Source organism: Amblyomma maculatum, chromosome 4, assembly GCF_055883805.1.
Source record: "Amblyomma maculatum isolate TAMU_Amacu chromosome 4, ASM5588380v1, whole genome shotgun sequence".
NCBI classification, from domain to species: Eukaryota; Metazoa; Arthropoda; class Arachnida; order Ixodida; family Ixodidae; genus Amblyomma; species Amblyomma maculatum.
Genome location: NC_139347.1, coordinates 19,024,146 through 19,048,244, shown reverse-complemented (window position 1 = coordinate 19,048,244; position 24,099 = coordinate 19,024,146). Strand labels below are relative to the sequence as shown.

The following is a 24,099-nucleotide window of genomic DNA, read 5'->3' as shown; positions in this document are numbered from 1 at the left end:
GGGGACGAAACCAAAAAAACACGGCTGCAGGGAAATATTAAATCTCACCAAACGGCGACAGAGCAGCGACCAGCAAGGAAGTCAAAATATTCGCGAAAGGGACATTTTCAGACTTGCGAACTAAATTACGCTTTCCCGGGCGCACCAAGGCCCGCACCACGGCAGACGAGCAGCAGACAGTGATGCAGCGATAAGAAACCGTTTCGTGCTTCGTCAGCTTCGTTATCTCCGTTGCCTTGGTTACCTCTGGCAGCGCCTCCTGACCGATGCAAGGGGCTGGGGCGATAAGAGTGTTGCAAGATTTTTTTTAAAAAGTTAAGAATGTATTTATAAAATACCTTACCTCATGCACAAACGAAGTTATCAAAATGTCTATTCTTTTTATGTTGATTGATACTTTTTAATTTGTAGTAATATAATTTCCTAATCTGAGTGGTTGGCCCCCCGACCTGTGGCTATGCTGCGGTACCGCTAAACCGCTTTTGGGCCCAGCCTTCGCCACCATTCTTCTTCCGCCATGGTCGTGCTTTTTGCCTACCGTGGGATCGCTGACGAGAGCAGCGCCACCTCGATCATCTTGTTTGTTTGCAAACATGATGGAGGTCTATACCTCCCAGCGGCCACGAATTACAAACGCTAGCGCCAAACTACAGTGTACTAGAAGGTTTCTAGTTCACTATAGCCAAACTCCCCATTATAGGATTATAGCGGGCGGGGGCGCGTAAAAAATGGACTTGACGGGGGAGGCCGTATAGCGGACTGGTCCAAAAAAACGGTGCGCTGAAGGGGGTGTCGGTAGGCTGCTTCAAGCAGCGCGGGTCGCGCGCTCGCGTGCGCCCGCGCCCGGGAAGACGCTCTGCCCGTAGATTTTCTACCGCATTATCGTTCTGCCGCGGCGCGACCATGCGACCGGCTCGCGGCAGGAACAGTGTGATGGAAAGAAAAACCACAAACATAGCGCTCTCGAGGGCGCAGGCGCTCGCGAGCAAGCGTACCCGACCGCAGCAAGAAATAGCACAGAGAACAGCAGATATCGTTTCTCTTTTTTATTAGCTGCACGTGAAACAGAAAATGAAAAGATGCGACAAGGTATCCCTCACACACGCGCACTTTACATAGCTAACAGTTTACAGTAGTGTTATGTGTTCTGCGCTAACATTGTAATCTTGCATGCTTGCTTTATCACAGCAAAAGAACCCAGTTTGCCGGCACTGCTTCTGTCAGCATGTGTACTGTTGATATGAAATTAAATAAATGATGCACATATTCATTCTACGCATTCCATACCATCAAAGCAATGTAGAAACATGAGCAAATACCTGCGTTCTAGTTACCTAGTGGTTGGTATTTGATGCAAGTAATCACATGTCACTGCGCTATACATAACCAAAATGCATGATTAAAAATTTACACTACCCTTCCTGGAAGAACCGTCTTCTTCGAAACGCACGTCTCTCCAGAGTACATGAAGGTAAGAAGTTCAACAACACGAAACACAGCGGATATCGCCGACTGTAATGGCCAGCACAATGAGCAGACGAGATGGGTCCACGGAACTGGAAGTGCACGCAGACAAGTCTCTCGTCTCACGAAGGGGCGAAGAGCCAGCAGGAATGAGATGCACAGAGTAAAAGAACCGCGACGAAAAATCGCGACTTTGGCCGATAAACCAACACGCAGAGAATTCACAGCGCTAGGCTACGCAGACGACCGACGCAGACGACAGTTCTAATTCAAAACGAGCGGAGTCGTAACGGTTGCAGCGGTTCACGCGACGAAGCAAGCCACGCAGCGCAGTCGGCGGCGCCGTCAGTACAACACACGCAGAAGAGGTGGCGATTGCTCTCGCGGCCTCTCATTCCGACTCAAAATACATAATTACCGACTCGCGAGGAGCCTGTCGGAACGTCAGACAAGGCTGGACTCCCTTACTAGCCTATAAAATTTACTTAAATTGCATACGGGATACGGACCCCGCACACCGCTACCTTATATGGGCCCCTGCTCATCAGGGTTTGGCAGGAAACGAGGCAGCAGACGCAGCCGCCCGCGCGCTCTCTCACCGGGCTGTTTTCTCCTCCCTACCCGATCCGGAACCCGATTTTAATCCGGCCTACACCTTCAAAGATATCACGACGTACTATCAAAATTGTCATCGCCTTTACCCCAGCCCATGTAAAGGTCTCAAAAAGGCGGATGAGCGGCTCCTTCTCCGCCTTTTCACCAATACATTGCTGTGCCCGGCAGCCCTAAAACATTTTGACCCCTCCTTTAGTGGCAGCTGCCCACACTGTGGAGCGGCGTCTTCTGACATCTATCACATGGTGTGGGCCTGCCCCTCCAACCCGTCTATTCCCCCCATCCCCAACCCAACCCGGGAGAACTGGGAGGCGGTCCTGCTCGGCTGCCACGACTTACAGGCCCAACAAGCCTTAGTCGGACGCGCCCGAGCGGCGGCAACCGCCACTGGGGTCCCCAACTAGGGACCTCCACCTAGTGTTTGTAAGGACCGGCCCCTTACGGGCCGATCCAAACATCCTTGTGTAAATAAATGTTCTTACCACCACCACCACCCCCGCCGTCAGTGCGAGGGGAAAATTTAGGCGCGAGGGAGAAGTCCTCCTCTCAGCTTTTTCTTTCCTCCTTTCGCCCCCGCTTGGGAGAATCCGCCTTTTGCGCGAGGATGTGGCGCCATCATGCGGGAGCGGGCGGGAAACACATTGAGCGGCAGTGTAGCAGACGACGCGAAAGCACACCATACGAAATGACCACGCCAACGCTGGTAGAAAGCGAAAGCTTCCCCCCCTTTTTTGGCCTCGGAGCGGAAAGTAGTGACAGTGATTGCAGCATATCATGTTCACGCAGTATGGGGAAAGGTAGAGCGTTTTCACAATCCACTCATAACGCACGTACGCATATACTATCTTCGTATTGTAAGAGCGTGTAGCGCGGGCGTGTTCGACGTGACAGAATGAGACGCTCTCAGCGTGCAGGTTTTCGGCAGACAGGAGAGCGTGGGGACAGAGAGAGAGAGAGGGATCTCAAAGGGCAAAGCAGCCAGGGGTTTGTTGATGCTGCAGAGCTAGGTGGAATCGTCTCCTGTGACTTTGAGCGGCGCATATGCGCGGGGTGTCTTGAGTTACCGAGCACAATGCGGTCACCGCGGCGCCGGCATGGTGCAATGGGCGTCGCTTCCTCCTCGCGTCATCTACAACCGTGCAGCTATAGGATTTCATCCACGAAGATCGGCAGAGAGTCACATATACACACCCCGTGAAAAGGGCATTGTCCCGGCCGGAATGCACACCTGCAGGAAACGCGCTGCATTTTTATGGCAATGGATGATTCAGAGCTGTAGCCGGTTTCTGGCCTCAGGAGTCAGAACGGATGTGGTCGCAGTGGTGAAAAGGTTCTCGGTGCGCAGAGAATGGTCATTCTGTTGTGAAAGGATCTCCAACGTTCATTTCTGCCTCCGCCGCGATTTCTGCGGAATCAACAACTTGGTGACACATGTGAATCTCCTACATATCGGATGCGCATCTCGGTCAGGAACCAACCCTGTTCTACGTCCAGAGCGATCCACTCTGCAAGTGAACGAGCATGAACCCTCCAGGAGACTCATTTATTGTGCCGGGCGGTTTCCTTGCCGTTGCAAACGGTTGGACGAAGACGACGATTATCAAGCTCCCTAACGAAGTGCATCTGATCGCGTATATTAAAGGAACAAAGTCCGGATGCTTTGGCGTGCACGAAGGCGAGCCTTTAATTAAAAAAAAAAAAAATACTGTGCGTCGTGCAAGTGTCAAGCGCGTCATATGCTCCGAGCGGCAAAAACACAGATACTGTAGGTATGTATGCATCTAAGCGAAATAGGCATGATGAAAAGTACCTACTGGAGTTTTCACCCAGGCTGTAGCGCACCAGTGATAGCTGCAATGAGGATTTCTTCGGTGCGTGATTGCTTCAGTTGCACCGGGGCCTGAAGGCGATGTATTTTGTCCCTTCTTATCTTTATGTGCGAAAGGGCTAGGTAGCTTAGATATCACAGGCGGCTGTGTGCGCTAGGCCGTAATATTTAGCATGTTTTATCGTGACTACCACCTCACTAACAAGAAAAAAAAATACGGCGTTTTAATGCACTGCCGTTCGCGAGCCTCATGACCAGCTCAACCACTCGGCTCGCTAACGGCGGTGCATCACAACAAACACCCTTTCTTCTTCTTTTTAGTCAGGCGGCAGTCGCGATAAAACATGCTAAATATTACGGTCTAGCGCACACAGCCACCTGTGATATCTGCGCTACCCGGCCCCTTCGCACATAAATAAAACAAACGACAAAATACATCGCCATCAGACGCGCCGAACAAATGCTCATTGCGGCTATCACTGGTGGGTTACAGGCTTGGTGCAAACTCCGGTAGATACTTTTCATCATGCACATTTCCTTTAGATGCATACATACCTGTAACGAAGTGTTTTTCGCACAGTCGAGAGCACGCAGTCGGCTGTCAAGGTCGCCCATTCACGTCTTGACGCTTGGTTGCCCTAATCCAAGCTTCACGCCGTTGCAGGTCGCGGCTCGCCGAAGGAAACCTAACAAAACGCGTCTTGCATCCCGGCACGCCTCGAGAGTGGCAGCCGTAAGCGGCACAGGTGGTTGGCATCGTTTTACCGAGGCTGTGAACGTACCGCGTCTCCAGCGCCCGTGCGTTGGCTATGAGTGCGGCGACGAGAAGCGCCGTCGACGCCTCTCAATGTGTTTTCATCAGTCGCCGCTGGGGCTTCGCGCATGCGCAGAAAACTCGCGCAAAAGGCGGATTAGACGGGACGGAAGTGCCCCTGACTTTCCGCGGCCTGCCCCAAATCTGTTTATACAATTCCATCGACACGCATTTTTTTTTTAAGAACACCAAAATAATGTTTGTTTGAAAGCGAATATTCAGGGAAGCAGTGGTGCCACCTGGCGTAACTCGCACACACTACATCCCCCTTTGTTTAAGAAGGATCGAAGTATTCACAACCCAGCACCGCACAAGTCCAGACTTTTCGGCACTCACACACACCATCCTTGTGTGAGTGGAATCCCAAACTCAGGAGACTGTCCGCGGAGGCGGCTATGGTGGACCGGAGTCAGATCTGTCATGAAGCGTGTAAACGTGGGAAAGCGTACTTAACGCACTCCACTACACTGTAACGGGTATTGCGCCGAAAGTCCAGGAAACGCCCTGAGCATAAAAGTATGCCGAAGTCCGACAGCGTTCCGAGCGCGATAGCATTGCGGGGAGCATAGAGTGTGCCAAATCTTACACAGAAATTCTGCAGCATTATAGACTCAGTAGACGGGTGGCTGCTGCGCCAGCCCCTACCCTAAATTGCAGGCAGGCCGTCGCCTGGCGTCGCCTTCAGACTGAGACATTCCCAGGAGAAAGATCAGAATTCTGTGCAAACTGTGACTCGAGAGGGACCCTCGAACACATCCTCTGGGACTGCCCCTTTTCTCCCGGGAGGGGTCTAAATCTGACGCCGCAACTTTGGGAGACCATGCTGCGCTGCTCGGACGCTGGGCTCCAGCTAGCCGCCATCCAGCTGGCCTGGGACGCCGCCGGCCAACAACGCCTGCCGGCCTGCGTCTGAGGCGGGGCACCCGCCATCCATCCCAAGCGACGGAGGGCCGGAGCCTCTTCATCCGCTGGAATAAATAAAAAGTTCTGCTCTCTCTCTCTCTCTACAGGCAACCACCTTCGTCGTCTACGCCAACTATCCAAGAGCACTATAGCGCAGGTGAAGTAGATTTAGGCCTGTACAGAGATGTCACCGTATCACTGACACACATATGAAGCTTTTGTTTCGATAACAAATGCCTCGGTTAACTCCTTAGCCGTTGTGTCTTTAATTCTGGACAGAATCCGGGAACCAGAAAACCAAGGATCACAAGAGCGTGACGGGCAAGGCCAGCGATGCATGCTGGGTAATCCGCCATGATGATGTCGCTGGCAGTAGACGGTTGGCAGCGCAGCCAGGATGAATTGAGCAAGTGCCTTGTTTTCGATGGTCCGCCGAGCAAACCCGCGGCAGTTCGTGCGCTGCCATTATGTGCGTGCAACTGTCGGCAGATTCCTGAGGAACGTCGCGCCGGTGCTCTGCCCGAAAAATCGGGCGCGCTATGAAGAAATGCAAAGCAGTGCGACGCGGGCCTGTTCAAGCTACGCGCAGACGACTGACTGCATTATGCGCCTGGACCTGTGGCCATCCGTCGACATCGCCAACATTCATGATTTCTAGCTCTAGCGAGGATACTTGCCCTGATTGACGTCGATCTCGCGTGTGTTTTGGCCCGTGCGAGCCATTCGCGTCAACGCGTCGCTATATGAATCCTTTCCATTCTCGCCCTCGTGCAGATGTATGTTTTTTTTTAATCGTGAAGAGCCAGCAGTCGGCCTGTGCGATCGCGCCAGCGCATCGTCTGCGTGTACTACAAGACCATGCAGATGAGGCCGTGTGGCAGTGTCGTTCTGCGTCGTATGCTGTCAACGACATCATGGCGGATTACTTCTTTGTTTTGCTCAACGTTTCTTGTGCTCCTTGATTCACTCATTAAAACAGCGCCCAGTTTGTCCAACATATGAGTAGCCACGCGAGAGGAGATATCATCACCACACCTTCGGCCCACTTCATAAGCACGCCCGTGCTTACAAGCTAAGGTCCAGCGATGACCCTGGCATTCAGTTCAAGGCCGTCGAATGGGCCGGCGTTGCCAGAAGTCTCCATGGCCTGCGGCACGCTAGCTGACTTCCCCTATTGTGAATAAACTTATTGTGAATAAAGTTTTATCAACCTCATAGTGCCGCAACCTCCTTATTTCCTTCTTTTTTCAATGCGTGAGCAAAAGTTTCCGAGCTTATAGACCAACACCGTGTTTACAAACAAAGGGGGCGCTCGCGGCGCCGCAGCCGACTGGGGGTGAAAAGTAGGATTAGCGCCCATAGGAATACATGGAATCGAAATATTCCAGAGCAGTTTTCTCATTTCACGGGGCACCTGTGATGTCGTTATTCGCTACAAAGCAACTATGAACATCCTTGAACAGATCATGATAATATTATCTCATTACCGCGGCGAAGTATCTTTAAAATACCGCGAAACATGTGGGGGTGCGAGTTGGGAGGGTGATCCGTAGAAATATATGTAAACACAACTTACCGGAACATTTTTCTCATTTCACAGAGCATCAGAAGTGGTGGCCGGTCGCTAAACGTTGACCAGCGCTTTGAAGAAGTGTGTGATAAAGTATGGTGCGTCATTACGAAGGCAGTCTACTTTTATAACTCCTCGAATAACATTATAAATCCAGACACCGCCAAAAGGCAAGCTGGGTGTAGCGAATCGCGCAGTTTTGCTTACAGTCTGATATGCTGCCGCATAGGGTAAATGAGCTCGATAATACTGTCGCTCCAGTGATACGTCCTATAGCAGAATTACATTTAAAAAACAGTTGTCAAACGCCATACGACATTATGGACCGAACGAGATTCGCGCATTGGAGCAGACGACAGCGCAGCTGGCGGTACCCACCACGGCCGCCTGCAGCTCCGGAGCGTCTGCTAGCGACAGCGCCGGTGGTGCATGGTCGTCTGCAACTGTGCGTGGTCAGTTTATCGTGCTGTGAACGGTCCCGCAAGTCGTTAGACTTGCATTACTTGCAAGAGAATGTAGTGTGCCATACAACATGACGCCGGGGCGTCGTACAAGACGTTCACCAAAAAATGAGAAGGGTTCAACGCTGCTGAACCAAGCAAAATGTTGCGGTAAGTTGTGTTTACATGTATTTCTGTGGTCGCCCTCTCAACTCACACCCCCATACGTTTCGCGGTGTTTTAAAGATACTTCACCTCGGTAATGAGATTTCATACTTTCACGATCTGTTCTAGGATGTTCATGGTTGCTCTGTGCTAAATAACGACATCATATGTGCCCTGTGAAATGAGAAAACTGCTTTGAAATATTTCGGTTCCTTGTATTCCTATGGGCGCTAACCCTACTTTTCACCCCCAGCCGGCCTAGCCTGGCGACAGAAGCGCCACCGCATCGTGCTTACATCACAGATCGGTGTTGGTCTATACCAAGACCGACTGAAATACAGACCTGCACAAAAAACAGGGTCCTATGGGACCTCGTGCGCCAACTTTCGTTACCTTTCTCGTCGTTGAGGGCGCTCGGTTGACCTGTTCGTCTATCATTTTCATCATCATCAAATCACAATTTAATATAAACAAACTGTACCCAAATTAAAAAAAAGATCTTTGCCCAAGTTATACTTCTAAAATTTTGCCTTTTTGTATTTTAGCGGAGAGTGTTTCTCTTTATATTGTTTTTCTCTCGCAAGAAGACATACCGCGATTCCGCTTTGTGCGGCGGCACTGCAGTTACTCGCTGCACATGCGCAGAACAGGTGCTTGTGCATTACAGCGTGGACAGATAAATAAAGTATAACGACGAAGAAAAATGACAGAACTAATAGACCCTTCTTATTAACAGGTTTACAGTAGCGCCAGGTTACCCGTAGCGTTCGTTCCCTAGCGGCAAAGGCTATGAACTAGAAGATGCGTGCTGGAGCAGTGCTATCTGTGCAGGTCTGTATTTCAGTCGGTCTTGGTCTATACTATGGGCAGAAAAGACAAGCGGCACACCATGCCTGTTCGCAACCTTTAAATTATTGTGGGCCAACTTATGTATGTAAGACACCACCACAGGTCTCTCACAGGAACGTTCGTCTTCCCCCGCTATCACTTACTTTGCCTTCATTTTCTACAGGAGGCTTTCGAAGACCCCCGTCACAAGCGAATCAGGGAACCCGGCTGAAAACAGCCTTGCCAATACGTTTTCAAAGCTTGCATGCATCTTCTGAGGGCATGATTTCCTTAGGACGGATTCTGGCAAAATGTTTTGCTATCCCCCACTTTTTCCCAGACACACACATACGTCCCAGGGACATCCCATGGATTCCGATTAGGGAAATTCGGATGTCCTAGGGAAGTCCGGAAGTCCTTAAAACATCCCAGATTAAACAATAAGTGACTTCCTCAGGACGTCCCAAACAATACCGAGATGGGATATGTTTGGGGTATTTTAGGAGCTTATTGGTACACTGTTTAGGAGATTTTCCTCTGCTTGTTATTCTAGGCCCTCGTAAGAAGCATGCAATTATATATTGTCTCAAAAATCGTTTGTTCCCAGTTCTCAAAATAAATCTCAGCTCATGGTGTTATGAGCAGATCTTTAATTTGTATTGGGACAATTAGGGCAGGGATGATTTGGAAAGAATTGGAGGCAGAGTTGAATTTCAACGGGGAAAGCCACTATGCTGAAGTTGACCATTCTCTACATTTCCAGTTATAATTATTTTGTGTTGAACTAATGATTTAAAACATATATAATATTTGACTAAAAACATTTTACATACTCGATGAGCACCCATGTGCAAAGCAGTATGGGGCGTTGAACACTGCATGCTGCAGCCTGCACTAACACGTTTTCTGCATATGCCTATATACTGGGTGTCGCCTAGTATGTACAATAAACACACAGCGGAAACTGCGGTTCTTGCGAAATTACGCACACTCACATTTTGCAAAGAATAGAGGAGTCACAATTTTGAGGTTACCAACTTTTCAAGCACTTCTATACTTCACAAGGGTGCCCTGATATATGAAAGCAATAGACTGCATATGTGCAAGCTATATAAAATAATCTGTTGAACATATTTTGTTAGCAGCACAGTTACCGAGGCCACATGCCACATTCTGTTAATTGAGCCTCTTTTTTCTTTGTCGACAATAAAAATAAAGCCATTAGAGCTGGCTCGTGTTCTTCGGAGAAGTTGGGTGCCACGTGCTAGTTGGGCGCCACATTTAACTGTTGCAATTGACGTATGCCTTTTTTGCGAACATGATTCACATTGCACCTTACCTCTCATATTATGGTAAGCTGCAGGTAATGCAGCATATTTCGTGGCCACCTTATATATATTGTCCAAAGGAACCAATTTCCATGCATCGGCTAATGCAGTTATGAGCTTACATTCGCTGTTCATATGCTTTGAAAGACCACAATGAACAATCAGTTGCAACCACCCAACATAGACTCTTGGAAAAACGCAACTAAAATTTAGTTAGCAACTGTTGAGTATCGTGCGTATGGGACTTGTAAGCTTAAAATCCCAAGGTTCACACCTGTCCCACCCACAGCAATGGAACACATCTGACTCAAGCCTGCAGAGAAAAGCAAGATATACTATTACAGACGCACGACCCTTGGTTATGCTTGTCTGGCATTTCTGAGGGTGAAGAATCTGAATTGTCAGTAGCATGTATATATGAATTAGGATCCTATGGCATCGAATGCATATCTGATTTTCTGCAGTGGCTTTTCTTTGCTGGCCACATATGAGGTGCACTATAATTTATCCAGCTTGGCCTAGCTTCATGCTATGAATAACAGTCGTCCGCTCTTAGGTTGAACACGCGAGTGTGGCATATGTGCTTGTCGAGATGCCACTAAGTCCATTGCAGCCGCACGCCGTATCGAAGAGGCAGACAGCCTGAAGTAGCAGCCTCGTCCCTCTATGCTTAAACTACTTTCCCTCGATACGCGGCTGCGCAAGCAGCAGCTCCTGGGCCCTCCATGCACGAGCCACTTCAGCCTCGATGCACAGCTTGATGCAAGTATGTTATTGTAGTTTAAAGGCAGAATGGTACTAATAACCGTAGCTTTATTCGAATTCGGATTTCTGGTTTTCCCTTGTAGTATGGGTGGACCTTACAGGAAAAAAAAAAAAGAGAAAAAGAAAAACAGCTTTTGCAGAGATGTACACATATTTATATGACTTGGAGTAGTAGACTTTGCACTTACAAACAGTGTAGCGTTATCTGATGTGTTGTTTTCATTCCTTTAATGATTTTCATTTCTATATAACATGCCTTTCTGAAGATGGCGAGCTCTTTTGTCCAATCCTTCAAGAAAGCAGCAAAGTGCTCCCAAATCTTCCACAAATCTGTGAGATATTTTTAATGCTAATTGAGACTAGATATCACAAAAAAAACCATGTACTATTATCTGTTGAGGTACCTTTCTATCCCCCCCCCCCCCCTCTTCCGTTATCTCGTTTAAATGAGGCCCAGCAGTCACTCCCTCTTGTATTTGTAATGCCCTATGCTCTGCCCTAAGGCAGTACTCCAATGTCAATACCATTTTTATAGCTATGGCTGTTGCACAGCACTCATGTCTTTTATACCCTTACCCAAGTGGTGCCTTATACTATGGGGGCAAAAGTCTCTGGACTGTACGTCTGGAGCTTTTGGACCAGAATCGCGATGTAAACGAATTGTGACCTTATCTCTCTAGCACACATGAAAGAACTAATGTCCAACTTTCACATCGACAAGTATGGTCCGAGACTCCTGGTCGATGCGAGTTATGCGCTTTGATTCAATTTGTGTGGTCCACACAACTTTGCCACGATATTACATAGGGGCAAATTACGCGCCGTCCTTAGACAGGGGCAGTTTATTCGGCCCCCCACTACCCTCCCCCTTAAATCAGGTACAGTGTTTCTTGTGAACAGCTGGCAGCATCTACACAGAACATACTTTTTTTTTGTAATTCATGGTGCATAGTTGAGAAATACATGGCATGCATGCACAGCTGGTTGCCAAAATTATGCAACCATATTTCACTATTTAACATTCATGCAGTATACTACCGGTAATACATCAGAAGCCTATGGTTGTCAGCCTTCTTTTTGTGTTTTGTGTAAACGCATGTAAGCCTTGCTATTGTAATGTCACATATAGCACTGTGGGTAAACAAATTACTTTTAACTCTTGTAGAAGCATGAAAACTGCATAATGTTATTATTGATTACTTCTTTTCAGAGCTGGAGCAATGACTTCAGAAGTTTGCCTGTAAAGCCACTCAAAATGCAGGTTTCTGCCACCAATACGTACCTGTGTAATATTGCAATGCTCTGGCTGTGCTTTATGTTAATATACAGCATCCTTTATGCTTAGTTTCTCTGCATGTGCACTCTGTCCCGGGCATTGCTGAGGGTGCATAGCAGCAAACATTTATAACATGCTGTTTGGTCAGAGCGGGATGTTGAAAAAAGACGACATAAAAACATTAAAATACTGAATGCTAGGTTGTGGTAAAACTATGTTTATATCTTTTGGTATTTTGCATAGGTTTCGCTGTTGTTATATGACCATTCTGAACAGAGATGCACACGTACAGTGCCATTTGGAAAAAACAATTGAGGGAAGCTGGAAGTTGCCCTTGAAGATATCTAATCAAAGTTCAGCACAGATAACTTGAATTTCATTTTCCCTTTTGAAGGAGGAGCCCAACCTGCTCTTTCCAGCTAGGACCTGGAAGATCACCAACAGCTAATTGAGCGAGTGCGCAGGATAGCAGCGGCTCCCGGAATCCCGGCCTGCCGGTCTTCCCGCAGAGGATTCGATCCTCCCCTGACCAGTTCCCACTTTTTCCTTCTCCATCTCCCCAAGGGAAGAGCTGTCACGGCCAAGGATATTTTTAAAGAATTATTCAAGTAGATTCTACTCTAGTTGGCCTGCATTTTACCATGCCACTCCGTCTGTCTTAACATGCAGCTTTAACATGGATATTTTTTAGTGTAGACAATTTAAGCAATTTTTGGAATAAAGCCTAAAAAGAATCAAAAATTCTGTTTTTACAACCACGCGCATGCTGGTATGCTTATGCACTTCACATATTTTCAGAGGGTGCGTTTATATAAAGCTCAGCTAGCATATGTGCTGTGATGTCTGTGCGGTCACACGTCTGTGAAGGCGCCAGCGTGTCGTCATTGTCAGGAGCACTTGAGGAAGCGGATATCAACCTGGACATAGCAACAGGCCTGCCTCGACGACGGCGGTCAAGGCCCTGCGCGAAGCAACAAGCTCGCGTTTCATCGGATACCCAGGTGCGGCGAAAGCTCCGGGAGTCTGTCCTTGGAATTACGCTTTTCCCAAAGGCAGCGGTGAAAGAAAGAGGCATGCATCGCCAGCCCCGCATTGTGGTCGGTTTACCGTTACCAAGAGCACGCCTGAGAGAACAGACGCGCCGACAATATGATATCCTCGCTTCCGCAGCGTCGAGAACCACGTCTACACGTGGGAAGCTGGTGACGTATTCGCCCACGTGCCGTGGCCTACGTGAAGGAATTCGGAAGGCGGGTCTTCATGGTGCTGTGTGCAAAAATGCCAAGTGGTGCTCTTCGATTGGCCAGTGCTCAAGGACAAAGGATTCCCTATCTAGGTACCTAGGAACAAGACAGTATAGAAAAACTGGGGCATGGGGACATTGAGAGACTTTCTCTAAAATCTCTACCATCATGTAAATAAATTTGCACTGTTCCTCGCTTCCGTGGTGCCTCGTCGTCTCGCCTCGCTGGCGTTCGCTACCTTCGGCTTCGGCCCTGCCGGCGTCGCAACAGTGCGCGCCCCTTGGACGTTTTAATTGCACACTTCTATTCAGTGCTTTGTTGTGTTAAAAAGCAGACAACAGAAAATTTGAATCTGTTGCGTATTCTGTTGCCTGCTTTACTCTCACGACAAAGACATTGAGCACTAGTGTGCGACTGAAATTTCCATGGCACATACTTGCTGAGCTTTACACGAATGTTATAGGCAAGTTTTTACACAAATAGCGTCCGCTTTCAGCTGTCTGTCGGATGACCGTGGGACGCGATCCGGATCCATAAATGATAATCCAACGGATGTCCGCAGTGCGTATGTCGAACATTACTTAATTTCCGTCGGACATGCGAACCTCCCAAAACGGACGACCGTCGGTCATTCGTCGTACGTCAATGGCCGTCTGGGCTGTGGTGGCCACCACAAGTCTGCGGTGCCCTACATTCACAAGTTGGGCCACAATTTAAAGGTTGCGAGCAGGCATATGGTGTGCCGCTTGTCTTTCCGCACCTACTAAGCTCGGAAACCTTTGTTCACGCATAAAAAAAGGAAATATATATATATATATATATATATATATATATATATATATATATATATATATATATATATATATATATATATATATATATTGGCCATACTCTACTCAGGTTGGACATATAACTTTGATCAAATTCGTGCGAGGTCAAATTTTGGCGGTCATCACTGAAATGGGTGACTCAAATTAGGTTTGACGCTAATTTTGGACAATTTGGGGGTCCAAGACACAATTAAGCTGGTCCTGCACGATGGTGCCCCGAGAGATTGCGCAGGTTTGACCATGGCCTCCGAGATCACCCCCGCGTGCGCTTGAAGAGAGGTGATCTCGGAAGCCATGGTTTGACATCATTCTGTCATCACACGGCTTTAACATGAGCGGAGGGGTTCGTTGCGGGACCTTATCCCCGAAATTACTCCTCCGATTCCTTCCGGCCTTTCTCGCCCTGACTGAGTCCTCACTCACAAGGCACGAGCCGGTGCAGCGTACACACCGGACGTCATGAGGCGATGGCGCCGAACCAGAATCGGCTGCTACAACTGCCCTGCTGACTCCGTTGAACTGCAGCACTTGATCTAGACCTGTTCTGGCACGGTGAGCCTCCGCGCCCGCTACACATCTGCTCACCACATTCAGTCACGAAGACTGGACATCCCCCAATACAGATGCCAAGCGCAAGCTTAGTTCCTTGCTGGACTTCATATCGGAGTCTGGTGCCCTCAACCTCACCTAACCCACCCCCTTCCCTCTGGGCCTCAAGTCATCCTTACGAATAAATATTCATGAAGGAATGAAAACTTAAACTTGAGTCCATATTTCGAGTTTGTGTCGTTATTGAACGTGTCGCTGTTTCCCTAATCTTAAGTCAGCTAATTCGTGGAAACACCGGAACCGGATGTCTGTTTGGTTGCCACCATTTCCAGTTCCGGCGTTTACACTAGGCAGATGAGTCAAGGTCAGGAAGATAGCGTCACTTTCGGTGACGGCGCAAACTCGGAAATACGGACCCTGGTTATAACGAATGAAAGCTCCCACTGAGGCGGCTCAATGTGGACTCTTCGACTGAACCCGAGTACCGAGGTCTGAATCTGCTCCGATTTTTCTTCGTGTGTGTGTGAAAGCACCAGAAGAGTAAGAATAAACTTTAATTGGGTGGTGGAATACCGTGAGCGGTTTTCATTAGTCCGGGATCCCATTGGTTTGGGTTGCCTTGATCCCGGGCTGGTAAGCAGCATGCGCTGCTCAGAAATCCCTGTGTGGGCCACATCTCCGCTTCCCACACTACAGGTCATGATCAGTCATAGGCTCCATTCTCTCTGTTGACTGGCGACCATGAAAGACCAGTCGATCGGGGATACTAGATCACGTGTTGCAGCCGCTATTACTCTGGATTAGTGCTTTCACGCTATAAAACCTTTTCACTCGCTTTTAGCCGCGCCGTCGGACACCACCACATGGGAACAATGCCGCCCCTCTGTCCGGCGCGGTGGAAGGCTAACTTCCCTAGTGAAAAAAACCCTAAGTCACAATAACCTCATATAAATTCTCATACTGAACTCATACTAACATCGTACAAATCTCATATCATCTCATAAAAATCTCATTCAACCTATGAGAAATATATAAGATTGTAGGACATTTATATGAGTTTAGTATGAGAAATCTGTATGAGGTTATTGTGACTCACACGGCTTTTTTCACTAGTGTTGTGCAGCAGACGGTACGTTGAAGATCCACAGGTGGTCATGATGATTCGGAAGCTCTCTAGTTTGTATATATCTATCTCGTCCCCAGGTTACTAAACTCACGGCAAATCGATTGTTACACCGCTAGACCACATCACTACAACACGGTAAACGGGCAGGCTGCCGGCTACCAGACGCTTGCGCAAGTGAAAGGAACCGTATTAGTCAACTCGTGGCCGGAATGGAGCGGCGGAGCACTTTCGTCTCTCAGTATAGAGACATGCGTACAACGCCACCATGCCAGAAATATTTTTTGGGGGATGCTATACGCCGTCTGCCGAACTAAGAAAATTTCTGGGTGTGCTCTGACAGCTAAACACCCCTACTGGCTACGTCATATGCCACCCAATGCGATACAACAAATAAGACGCCAATGCTCTTTTGCGCCAGCTTCAACTCGCTTCCGCGCGGTTGTGCGATATCATGTGAAACACGTCAGTACACGGCGTTTCACACTCAAGCCTTCTATCGCCGAACAGCCGGATGTAATTCAAGAATGAAGCAGCAGATGCCACTCAAAGGAAACCTGCCAATGATGCCGACCGATATTTTTCATCTGCCGCACCCTTTGATGTCTTAATGTTGTCTAAACAAAATTTTTTGTCCCTGAAAGGATCGAACCTCTGCAGCCAATGGCGTTGTCCAATTTTCGCAACATCGTGGATGATACTCTTAGAATTACCATCGCTACAAAGCAGCTTGTGACGCGTATATAATGATTCACACCGGCTCAATGTTCCACCGCGGGGTCATGAGAATTGGTCGGCCCCATAGGCTAGGCCTTCCTTGATAAGCATTTGCCGCTTCGTATTCCTCCTCTCTTATATCAACCATCACGTAGCCTCTCCCCCGTGCCAGCTAGCGTCGAACAAGTCGCGGCACTTGATCCTTCTTTTACTTTTCCCACTCTCGCCACGCTGTCGTCACCAGACCGTTCTTATGGACCTTAAGCTGACGAGCCCGCAAGGTCTCGTACAAAAACAGGCTATATACCGCCCGGGTGGCCAAACTCGTTCATAGCCATGCCCCTACCCCGAAATATGCATCCTCTGTGTAAGTTGAAAGATTATTTTTGAATAAAAAAAAGCAACGTACAAGAATATACCAAGAGCGCCGGAAGGCGCGTGCCAAATACATCCAGGAAAAGTGCGGGACAGACACTGAATCCTACTACGTAGACGCAGCAAAGTCAGAAGCGGGGTACACGGTAGCGGTTGTAATTCACCAACAACTGGTTGATGCCCTCACCGTCTGCTATGAAAATACAGAAATGGCGGAGGAACTCGTGCCCATTGTTTTAGCCGTCACGCATACCACCTGCGCCTATATATATAATCACAGATTCTATGGTTGCCTACCGCAACTATATCAAAGGACGAATATGTCCCCAGGCTGCCAGAATATTGAAAAATCATGGACACCCCGAACAAGACAAATGCCTCTTCTGGACACAGAGGCATCAAGGCGTGGAAGGGAACGAGTGCGCCCATGCCGCTGCCCGAGCTCTCCCCCCGGGGACTCGATCCCTCCATCCTCCCCGCCCCCCTATCCCGGCCCTCTGGCGACATATGCGGAGAGGTTACAGCACTGCAGACTCTCTCGCAGAAAATATCCGCCCCCAGCTAAGGGGCTCTCCAAAGCGGAGGAAGTTAGATGGCGACGCCTACAGACAGGTACATAACACACCAGCCCGTTTAAACGCAAAACACCCCGGGTTCTGCGACTCCAGATGTATTGCGGGGAGAAGGCAGGCCTGCACCACATGGTGGGGACCTGACAATCCACCAGATGACCCAAATGCAGTGCCAACAATTGAGGGGTGGGAGGCTGCCCTATCCAGCTCTGGACTAGAGGCCCAACGGGCCCTCGTGACACGTGCGCGGATAGCAGCGGCAGCCGCTGGAGTCCCGGACTAGGGACCTCACCTACACATCCCTTTCCCTTATCTCTACTCAATAGTTTTTCACTCACTCACAGCTACCTAGCTGCTTTGCCTTTTCCTGATCCCCTCTGCAACGTCAGCTGAGGAATTTTTACTCCACATCGTGTTCCGCTGAGGCGATATGACGACGGGTGTTATAGCTGCTGCTGTCCTAACCACTTTTTAAGGCGAAGACTAACAGCTCATGAGTGGCGTCCGCAGAAAATGCGCGCGTCCGAGAGATTCCGTTCAATATGGTTGGGGTTCTGGAATGTAGTGCCTGATAGTTGCAGTTGGTGATGAGCAAGAGGAAGAAGGTCCCTATAGAGAGAGATAAATTCTGCCTCCAATTTTTTCCACTCTCCCTAGAGAGAGAGAGAGTAGAGGGTGAGAGGGAGTCTCAACATTTCTCTCTAGAGATACTTTCTCTCTCTCTCTTTCCCTCTCGAGGATTCAGGGGCGTTCCAAGGATTGCACCAGGCAGTCATAATGCTTTTGCCTTGCTGCACGTAAAGTGACTTAAGCGCTCCCCTGAAATATTTATTATTAGAACATGAACTGATAATACAAAATGCGAGGCACTCTTAGCTTTCACTGTAAAAACTTATGTTTACACTCTCACCGATTCTTGAGACTTCTACACCATTGTGTATGCATAAATTGTTTCTTCTATTTCTTCGTGAGACAGTGCTTTTTAGACTAACATTTGACAAGCATGCGAGTAGCTTGTTCAATACGATGCCATCTACCACTCCAAGGAAGCAGCATGATATCGAAACAAGTAAACGAACCAGAGGCCACGAGTGAAGTAGCTGGAATCGAATAAGACTGTACGAGGACACCTTGATCTCATTACATATGGGTCGCATATCACATAACCACATAATGCTATGCTGTCAGTGACAAATATGATCTATGTCACATCCACTAGATATTTTCTCTGAAAAGCATGTTTTTACTTTTCATATACAAATGCACCAACAACTGTAGTCTCAAACAGCCAATCAGGCAAACTGTACAGCCTAGTATTTAAGTTTGTGGCTGTTTTTTTCAAAAATTCTCTCGAAGCATTTCGTCTTGTTTCAGGAAACCACTGATGCTGACTACATTTCAAATCCCTCCTGGCAGAATGACAAGGTCATCCTGTGTCTTTATATATGAAAAATAAAAATTGCTTTTCAAACCAAGAAATAGAAATAGACGTCATGAAGTTGCATAGCATGCCTAGGAAGTGCTGTTTGATGAAGTCACTTCTTCCTTCTCCCATGGGATGGGATGATATTAAAGCACACTGTAGCTGATTTTGTACTGCGGACACAGCTTCCGACGATACATAAAATATTAGGCATAAATGTTTCTAATTCTGTGACCAATAAAGCATGCATGAATTTAAGCTCTTGAGCTACTCATGTTATTACTGTGAAATAGGGGTTCCTAATAGACAAATTTTTACATGAGTCTCTGATGGTGATAACGACCCGGTGCCAATGTGAAATATGCAGAGCTGGAATGCAGTGAATGGCATTTTTGAACAAAGAAAGCTTTCAATATTTCTCATGTCCTGGTTTCTTAGCACCTCAGAAATTTTAATTCCCCAAAGGTCTGCATCTGTGCATTTCGGCTGTTGAAAGTTACGAGTGTGTACCAGATGAATTCTTGCACTGTGGCTGTCATGCCATGACATATGTTCTCGGTGTTTCAACAAATTATGTTGACAGTATGTCTCTGCCATCAACATGGTCTACATCTTGCTGATGGCATCGAATAATCACTTTCTTTGAAGTTATTTATGCACAACCACCGTAACTTACCCCTTAACTATTTCTGAGCAAATAAAAGCATAATAAAACATCTGTTCTTGCTAGTTTCCGTGGAATATTCTCTTTTATGCAGAAACAAAATGTCAGTGTAAGCACTAAAATTTTCTTTCTCTGCCATTCATTTAGGGCGAAAGAATGAAAAGCAATTTTCCATAGATATTTTTATCTAAAGGAGTATAGATAGACAACATATTTTTGATGGCACATTTTCTTTTTTTTTTTTTTAATTGTGCATAAAACATTAGTATACATGAATTGCTATATGGTAGTCACCAATGACCACAGGACAATTTATAACTGAATTTCTCTCTTACACTATCTTAGACGTAATCACTGCTTTATAATTATAAATGACTACAATATTAAAGCCAGTTTGTCTAAAGAGCCAGAATGACAACAAATGAACAGTCTGAGATATGTTTTTTCATGCTTCACATGATCTATAATAACCTTCAATGTTACAGTACTACTGACACCGAAACAGCATGACAGAAAAATTCAAATATAAATTTAGCAGTTGTACATCATTTTCTCATGGTGATCCGTGTACAGTAACATTGAGCATACTATTACAAAGAAAAAAACATGCAACCAAAATATGTCTATACTACTTGAAAGACAAAAGAAGTCATGGGAGTTTCTGCACGAACCATCTAAAACTGATTATGTGAAGAATATGCCCTTGTAGCCTGCAAAGTGCATGAGATACTGTCAAGGAAATTTATGTTTTAGCATCAGCATGCACATTTAAATGTGTATACATAGCACACTTTGGTTGATTACATAGAAGACAAAATATTTCACCTTACCATCTTTTATCACAGCATGATGAAAGCCCCCATATTTTTTTTTTCTTCTGGCTATCATACAGATGAAGGGGAATTAGACATCAATGAGACATGAGTATCACAGCATCATGTAGTTGCTTGCAAATCCTTGCAAGAATTCAACTAGAATGACCAGCCTGGGAGAAAGCAACCATTCAGTTACAATTTACCCATGTCTGTGCATTAAATGCAGCAATATTAAGAAACACTTTCTGAACAATATCATATTTATATGACCTTAAAATAATTGATGTCATAAGCACTGCTCTATGAAAACATGCCTGCAAATTTGCACCAAAGGCAATAGCATACACTCATATAATGCCAGCCATCATAAAAGGCATAGAACTCACACAAGCTAAGCACACAAAGCAACACATCTGAGCAGCTTTAATTCAAAAGCTGTTCTCCTTATCGTCATCCTGAAAGTCTGTCATGGTTTTGTCAGTAGTAAAGTTTGCTTCCTTGTCCTCTTCATCTTCCTCACCGTCTTCGTCATCCTCCTCTTCAACATCCATTTCAAATGTTCGCACCCGTCTGCGAGAATGAAACAACACGCACACAACGTTCCGTGCCCCACTAACAGCGAACGAGGCGGCGCGCATTTTTTCCAGTCGTCGGAAGTCCATCTTTTCGAGACATCGGGCAGCGTCAAGTGGTTGGATGCCCAATTCAACAAGGATTGTCTCAGGAGGTACATGTTTTGGAAGAGGCTGGAAACAGTTTTGGATGTGCTTTAGTCCAAACTGAACCAATAAAGGAACACTGGAGTCTGCATATTCCCCTTCCTCGCTTAGCAGGACTGAGAGCACCTCATCGTTGTAAAACTGAGCATCCAGAATCACGGAACACTTTGCCTCTTCTCCCTCTGCTTTGTATCGGAATCTGTGAAAATAAATGCAGGCTAGAAGGAACTCATTTGTTGTGGTCAAGTGCTTGATTACATAGAGGTTATGCGTAGTGGTGCAATGAGGCACAAATGAGGTGTAGATGCAATTGTCTTTGCTTGACATAACATGTGACAATGCAGGAAACTTGTCAAGGTGCACTGTGGCTGCGAGTGTAATCTGCGCTTCCTTCGAAACATGAGGTCTGAGGGCATCACTAAGACCCATGAATGCATTTGTGGCTGCCTGTTGCAACATCTCATGTTCCTGGATCAGAGAATTGTTAGGGTGATGAGGAACAGCCAAATCACGAATATCTGGGTTGTCTTCTAGGAACTGCTGCCACGCATTGAGGTGTGTTGGCAATGGCGAAGTCAGTGGTTCATCCTTTAGGTACTGGCCGACCCTCTCCAGGCTAAATGACAGCCGATTCTCTTCACTCCACTCGACTGCAAAGTTTTCCTTAAGGAACTCAGCGACAAACACGACGTCCTGCTGAGAGGCCCGGGTCACTTCAACTGGTACAGTATCATCAGAGATCCGCAGGATGACCATATACAACCATCGGAAGAAAGCTCGGAAGTTACGGATACTTGACTCTATCACCTGCAGCAATTCGGCAAGTTTCAAGAGGAAGGAACCGGCACCCTTCAGGCCATCGTCAACAGCACTACTGCTAAGCCCCAGTGCTCCAAACCTGTCCTGCCACAGTGCCATGCCCCAGAGGTCAGCCAGATGATAGTACAATGCCTGTGTGACACCCTGCAACTGCTTCAGCACGTACTTCTGCACATTAGAATAGCAGAGCTCGATAGCGTGACCCAGCTTCTTGAGCCCTTTCTCTGTGAGGTCATGCATGAGGAACTTCTCAAGTGTATCTGATAGTGTACCAAACATGAGCAGTTCAAAAAAGTCGTCACTAACAGTGCCACTAGAAAAACGACGCTTCTCCTGTGCGTAGTTGGCAAGTTTTGAGTCCACTTCGAGCAGAATGTCCTCCCATGCCTCCTTGACTGAAGTCATTGTGGCTGCCAGATAAGTTGCCAGTGAGGTAACCTGACCATACTTGAGTGTGATGATCCGTAGCTCTCTCCGCTTCTCTTTAAGCAGTGGCATGGTGTAGGTCTGTAGATACATGAGCTTTTCAGAGTTATCACGTCCGCTTTCCACAATGACAGTGAGCCTGCTGAACTCATGAGACAGCCAGGCAGACACCACCTTTTTTGCTTGGTCGCCAGAGTTCTCAGCCAGCACAACCTCAAAGTCAAGGCACAAGAGCACACCGTAAGCGTAGAAGGAAATGCGCCCATCAGCTGTTCCAACAACAAGAATGTTGAAGTCTTCTTGGCCCTTGATCATTTTGCAGTCATCAGTATTCTCATCCACAGACTTTGCTGCTGAGATGCACCCATAGCTTTTGTTTAGGCTAGGAAGCTTTGGCAGGAATCCACCTGAAAAATCTTGGTATATGTATGACCGCTGTTCGGCACCTTCTACAGTGCAGCCGTCTGTCGACCAGCAAAGACACGTTATTCCAGATGAGAAAGACAGGGTGTGGATTATGTCTGCATTCTCCACGTTGCACAGAATGACGATACCTGCAAAGAATAGTGAGCAAGCACCGTCTCAGGCTAACCTGCAAAACATCAGAGACACTCATGAAAGTTACCTCCTGCAACTCATAACAAAAGAGTGGAATTGTATAAGTACAAAACAGCATGCATGGCTATCTGCACACAATGTGCATTGCAATTATGAAGTAAAGTTATCTAGCGAGAACCTTTTTGCAGTGCTCTATTACAAAGAATGGCAACTGGTCTTACTATAGGTGGGTGGAAAGGAAATACATAAGATAAAAGCAGATAACATTGGTACAAAAGTTCTCTGCCATACGATTACGACACAACCAGGCCTTCCTTTATTTTTGTGGCCTCACCTTAATACAGCAGAGCTTACCTGTGTTGTAGCCAACGGCCAGCATCTTTCCATCGGGCCTCCATGCTAGGCTGAGCACAGAGGTGGCATGCTCCTTGCCACCAGGAGGAGCACGCAACCAAACGCGCTTCCATGAGAGACGGTGTAGAGCCACATCACCCTGTGTCAGTGCCAGTGCAATCAGATCCAAGCGTGGGGACCACAGCATCAGTTCCACTTCGGCAGACACATGCCGCTCATTCACCTGTCGAAATGACGCCATGACCTCCTGCACAAGGGAAAGGGAAGTGGATCAGGTGCAGGACGACAGCAAACATTTATGCTTTCAATGCACTGATGCAGCAGATCACATGCTCTACATATTTGAAGGTGTATTCTTTTGTATTTTTCTCTTCTTGAAACAAAGCATTTCCTGTCACATGCTCCTTGTCAAATTTCTTTTTACTTTTGTAGTGTTTCCCTATCACTTTCTTATCTACATTAATAAACTAACTTCAGTTACGACGTTCTCAAGTATACTGCTGAAATAATGAGCACTAATATTTAAAATGCTTTATGATGGTTGTTGCTACTAAAAAGGTACAGTATGAAATAATTTCATTATTATAATGAAAAAGGTTTCACCACGTAACAAACTAAATAAATCTACTTCAGCAAGACATGCTGTCTTTGCTACAACTGAAAACATTATTTTGAATTGTGAACCAATGTATGCCTAGCACTCATCACCTTGGAACATTTTTGTAGGCAATTCTTAGAAATTCAGCACGCAAATACTGTACAAAGAAAAAAAATGCTTTTGACTCTACCTATTCCGAAGCATGGCAAACATAATGAAAAGCTTTGATTTAAATGCCCGAGTGAAGTACCTACGACCCTATGCCAAGAGCTGATTCAGAAGCACAATCGTATGGGGTTTCTAGAAAGCGTTTGGGA

At 46.9% G+C, this 24,099-nt stretch overlaps 1 protein-coding gene across 1 annotated transcript in view; it reads right to left on the bottom strand.

The window, feature by feature from the left end:
* Window positions 1–19,692: 19,692 nt before the first annotated feature.
* Window positions 19,693–24,099, bottom strand: part of LOC146190362 (anaphase-promoting complex subunit 4-like) — a 5,046-nt gene continuing 639 nt past the window's right edge. Inside the window, exons 2-3 of the mRNA XM_084600847.1 lie at window positions 23,185–23,431; window positions 19,693–22,826 (exon numbers count right to left, since the gene is read on the bottom strand). Coding sequence (XP_084456973.1) covers window positions 20,737–22,826; window positions 23,185–23,425 — 2,331 coding nt within the window. The 5' untranslated portion in view covers window positions 23,426–23,431 and the 3' untranslated portion in view covers window positions 19,693–20,736. The remainder of the gene's footprint in view (window positions 22,827–23,184; window positions 23,432–24,099) is intronic.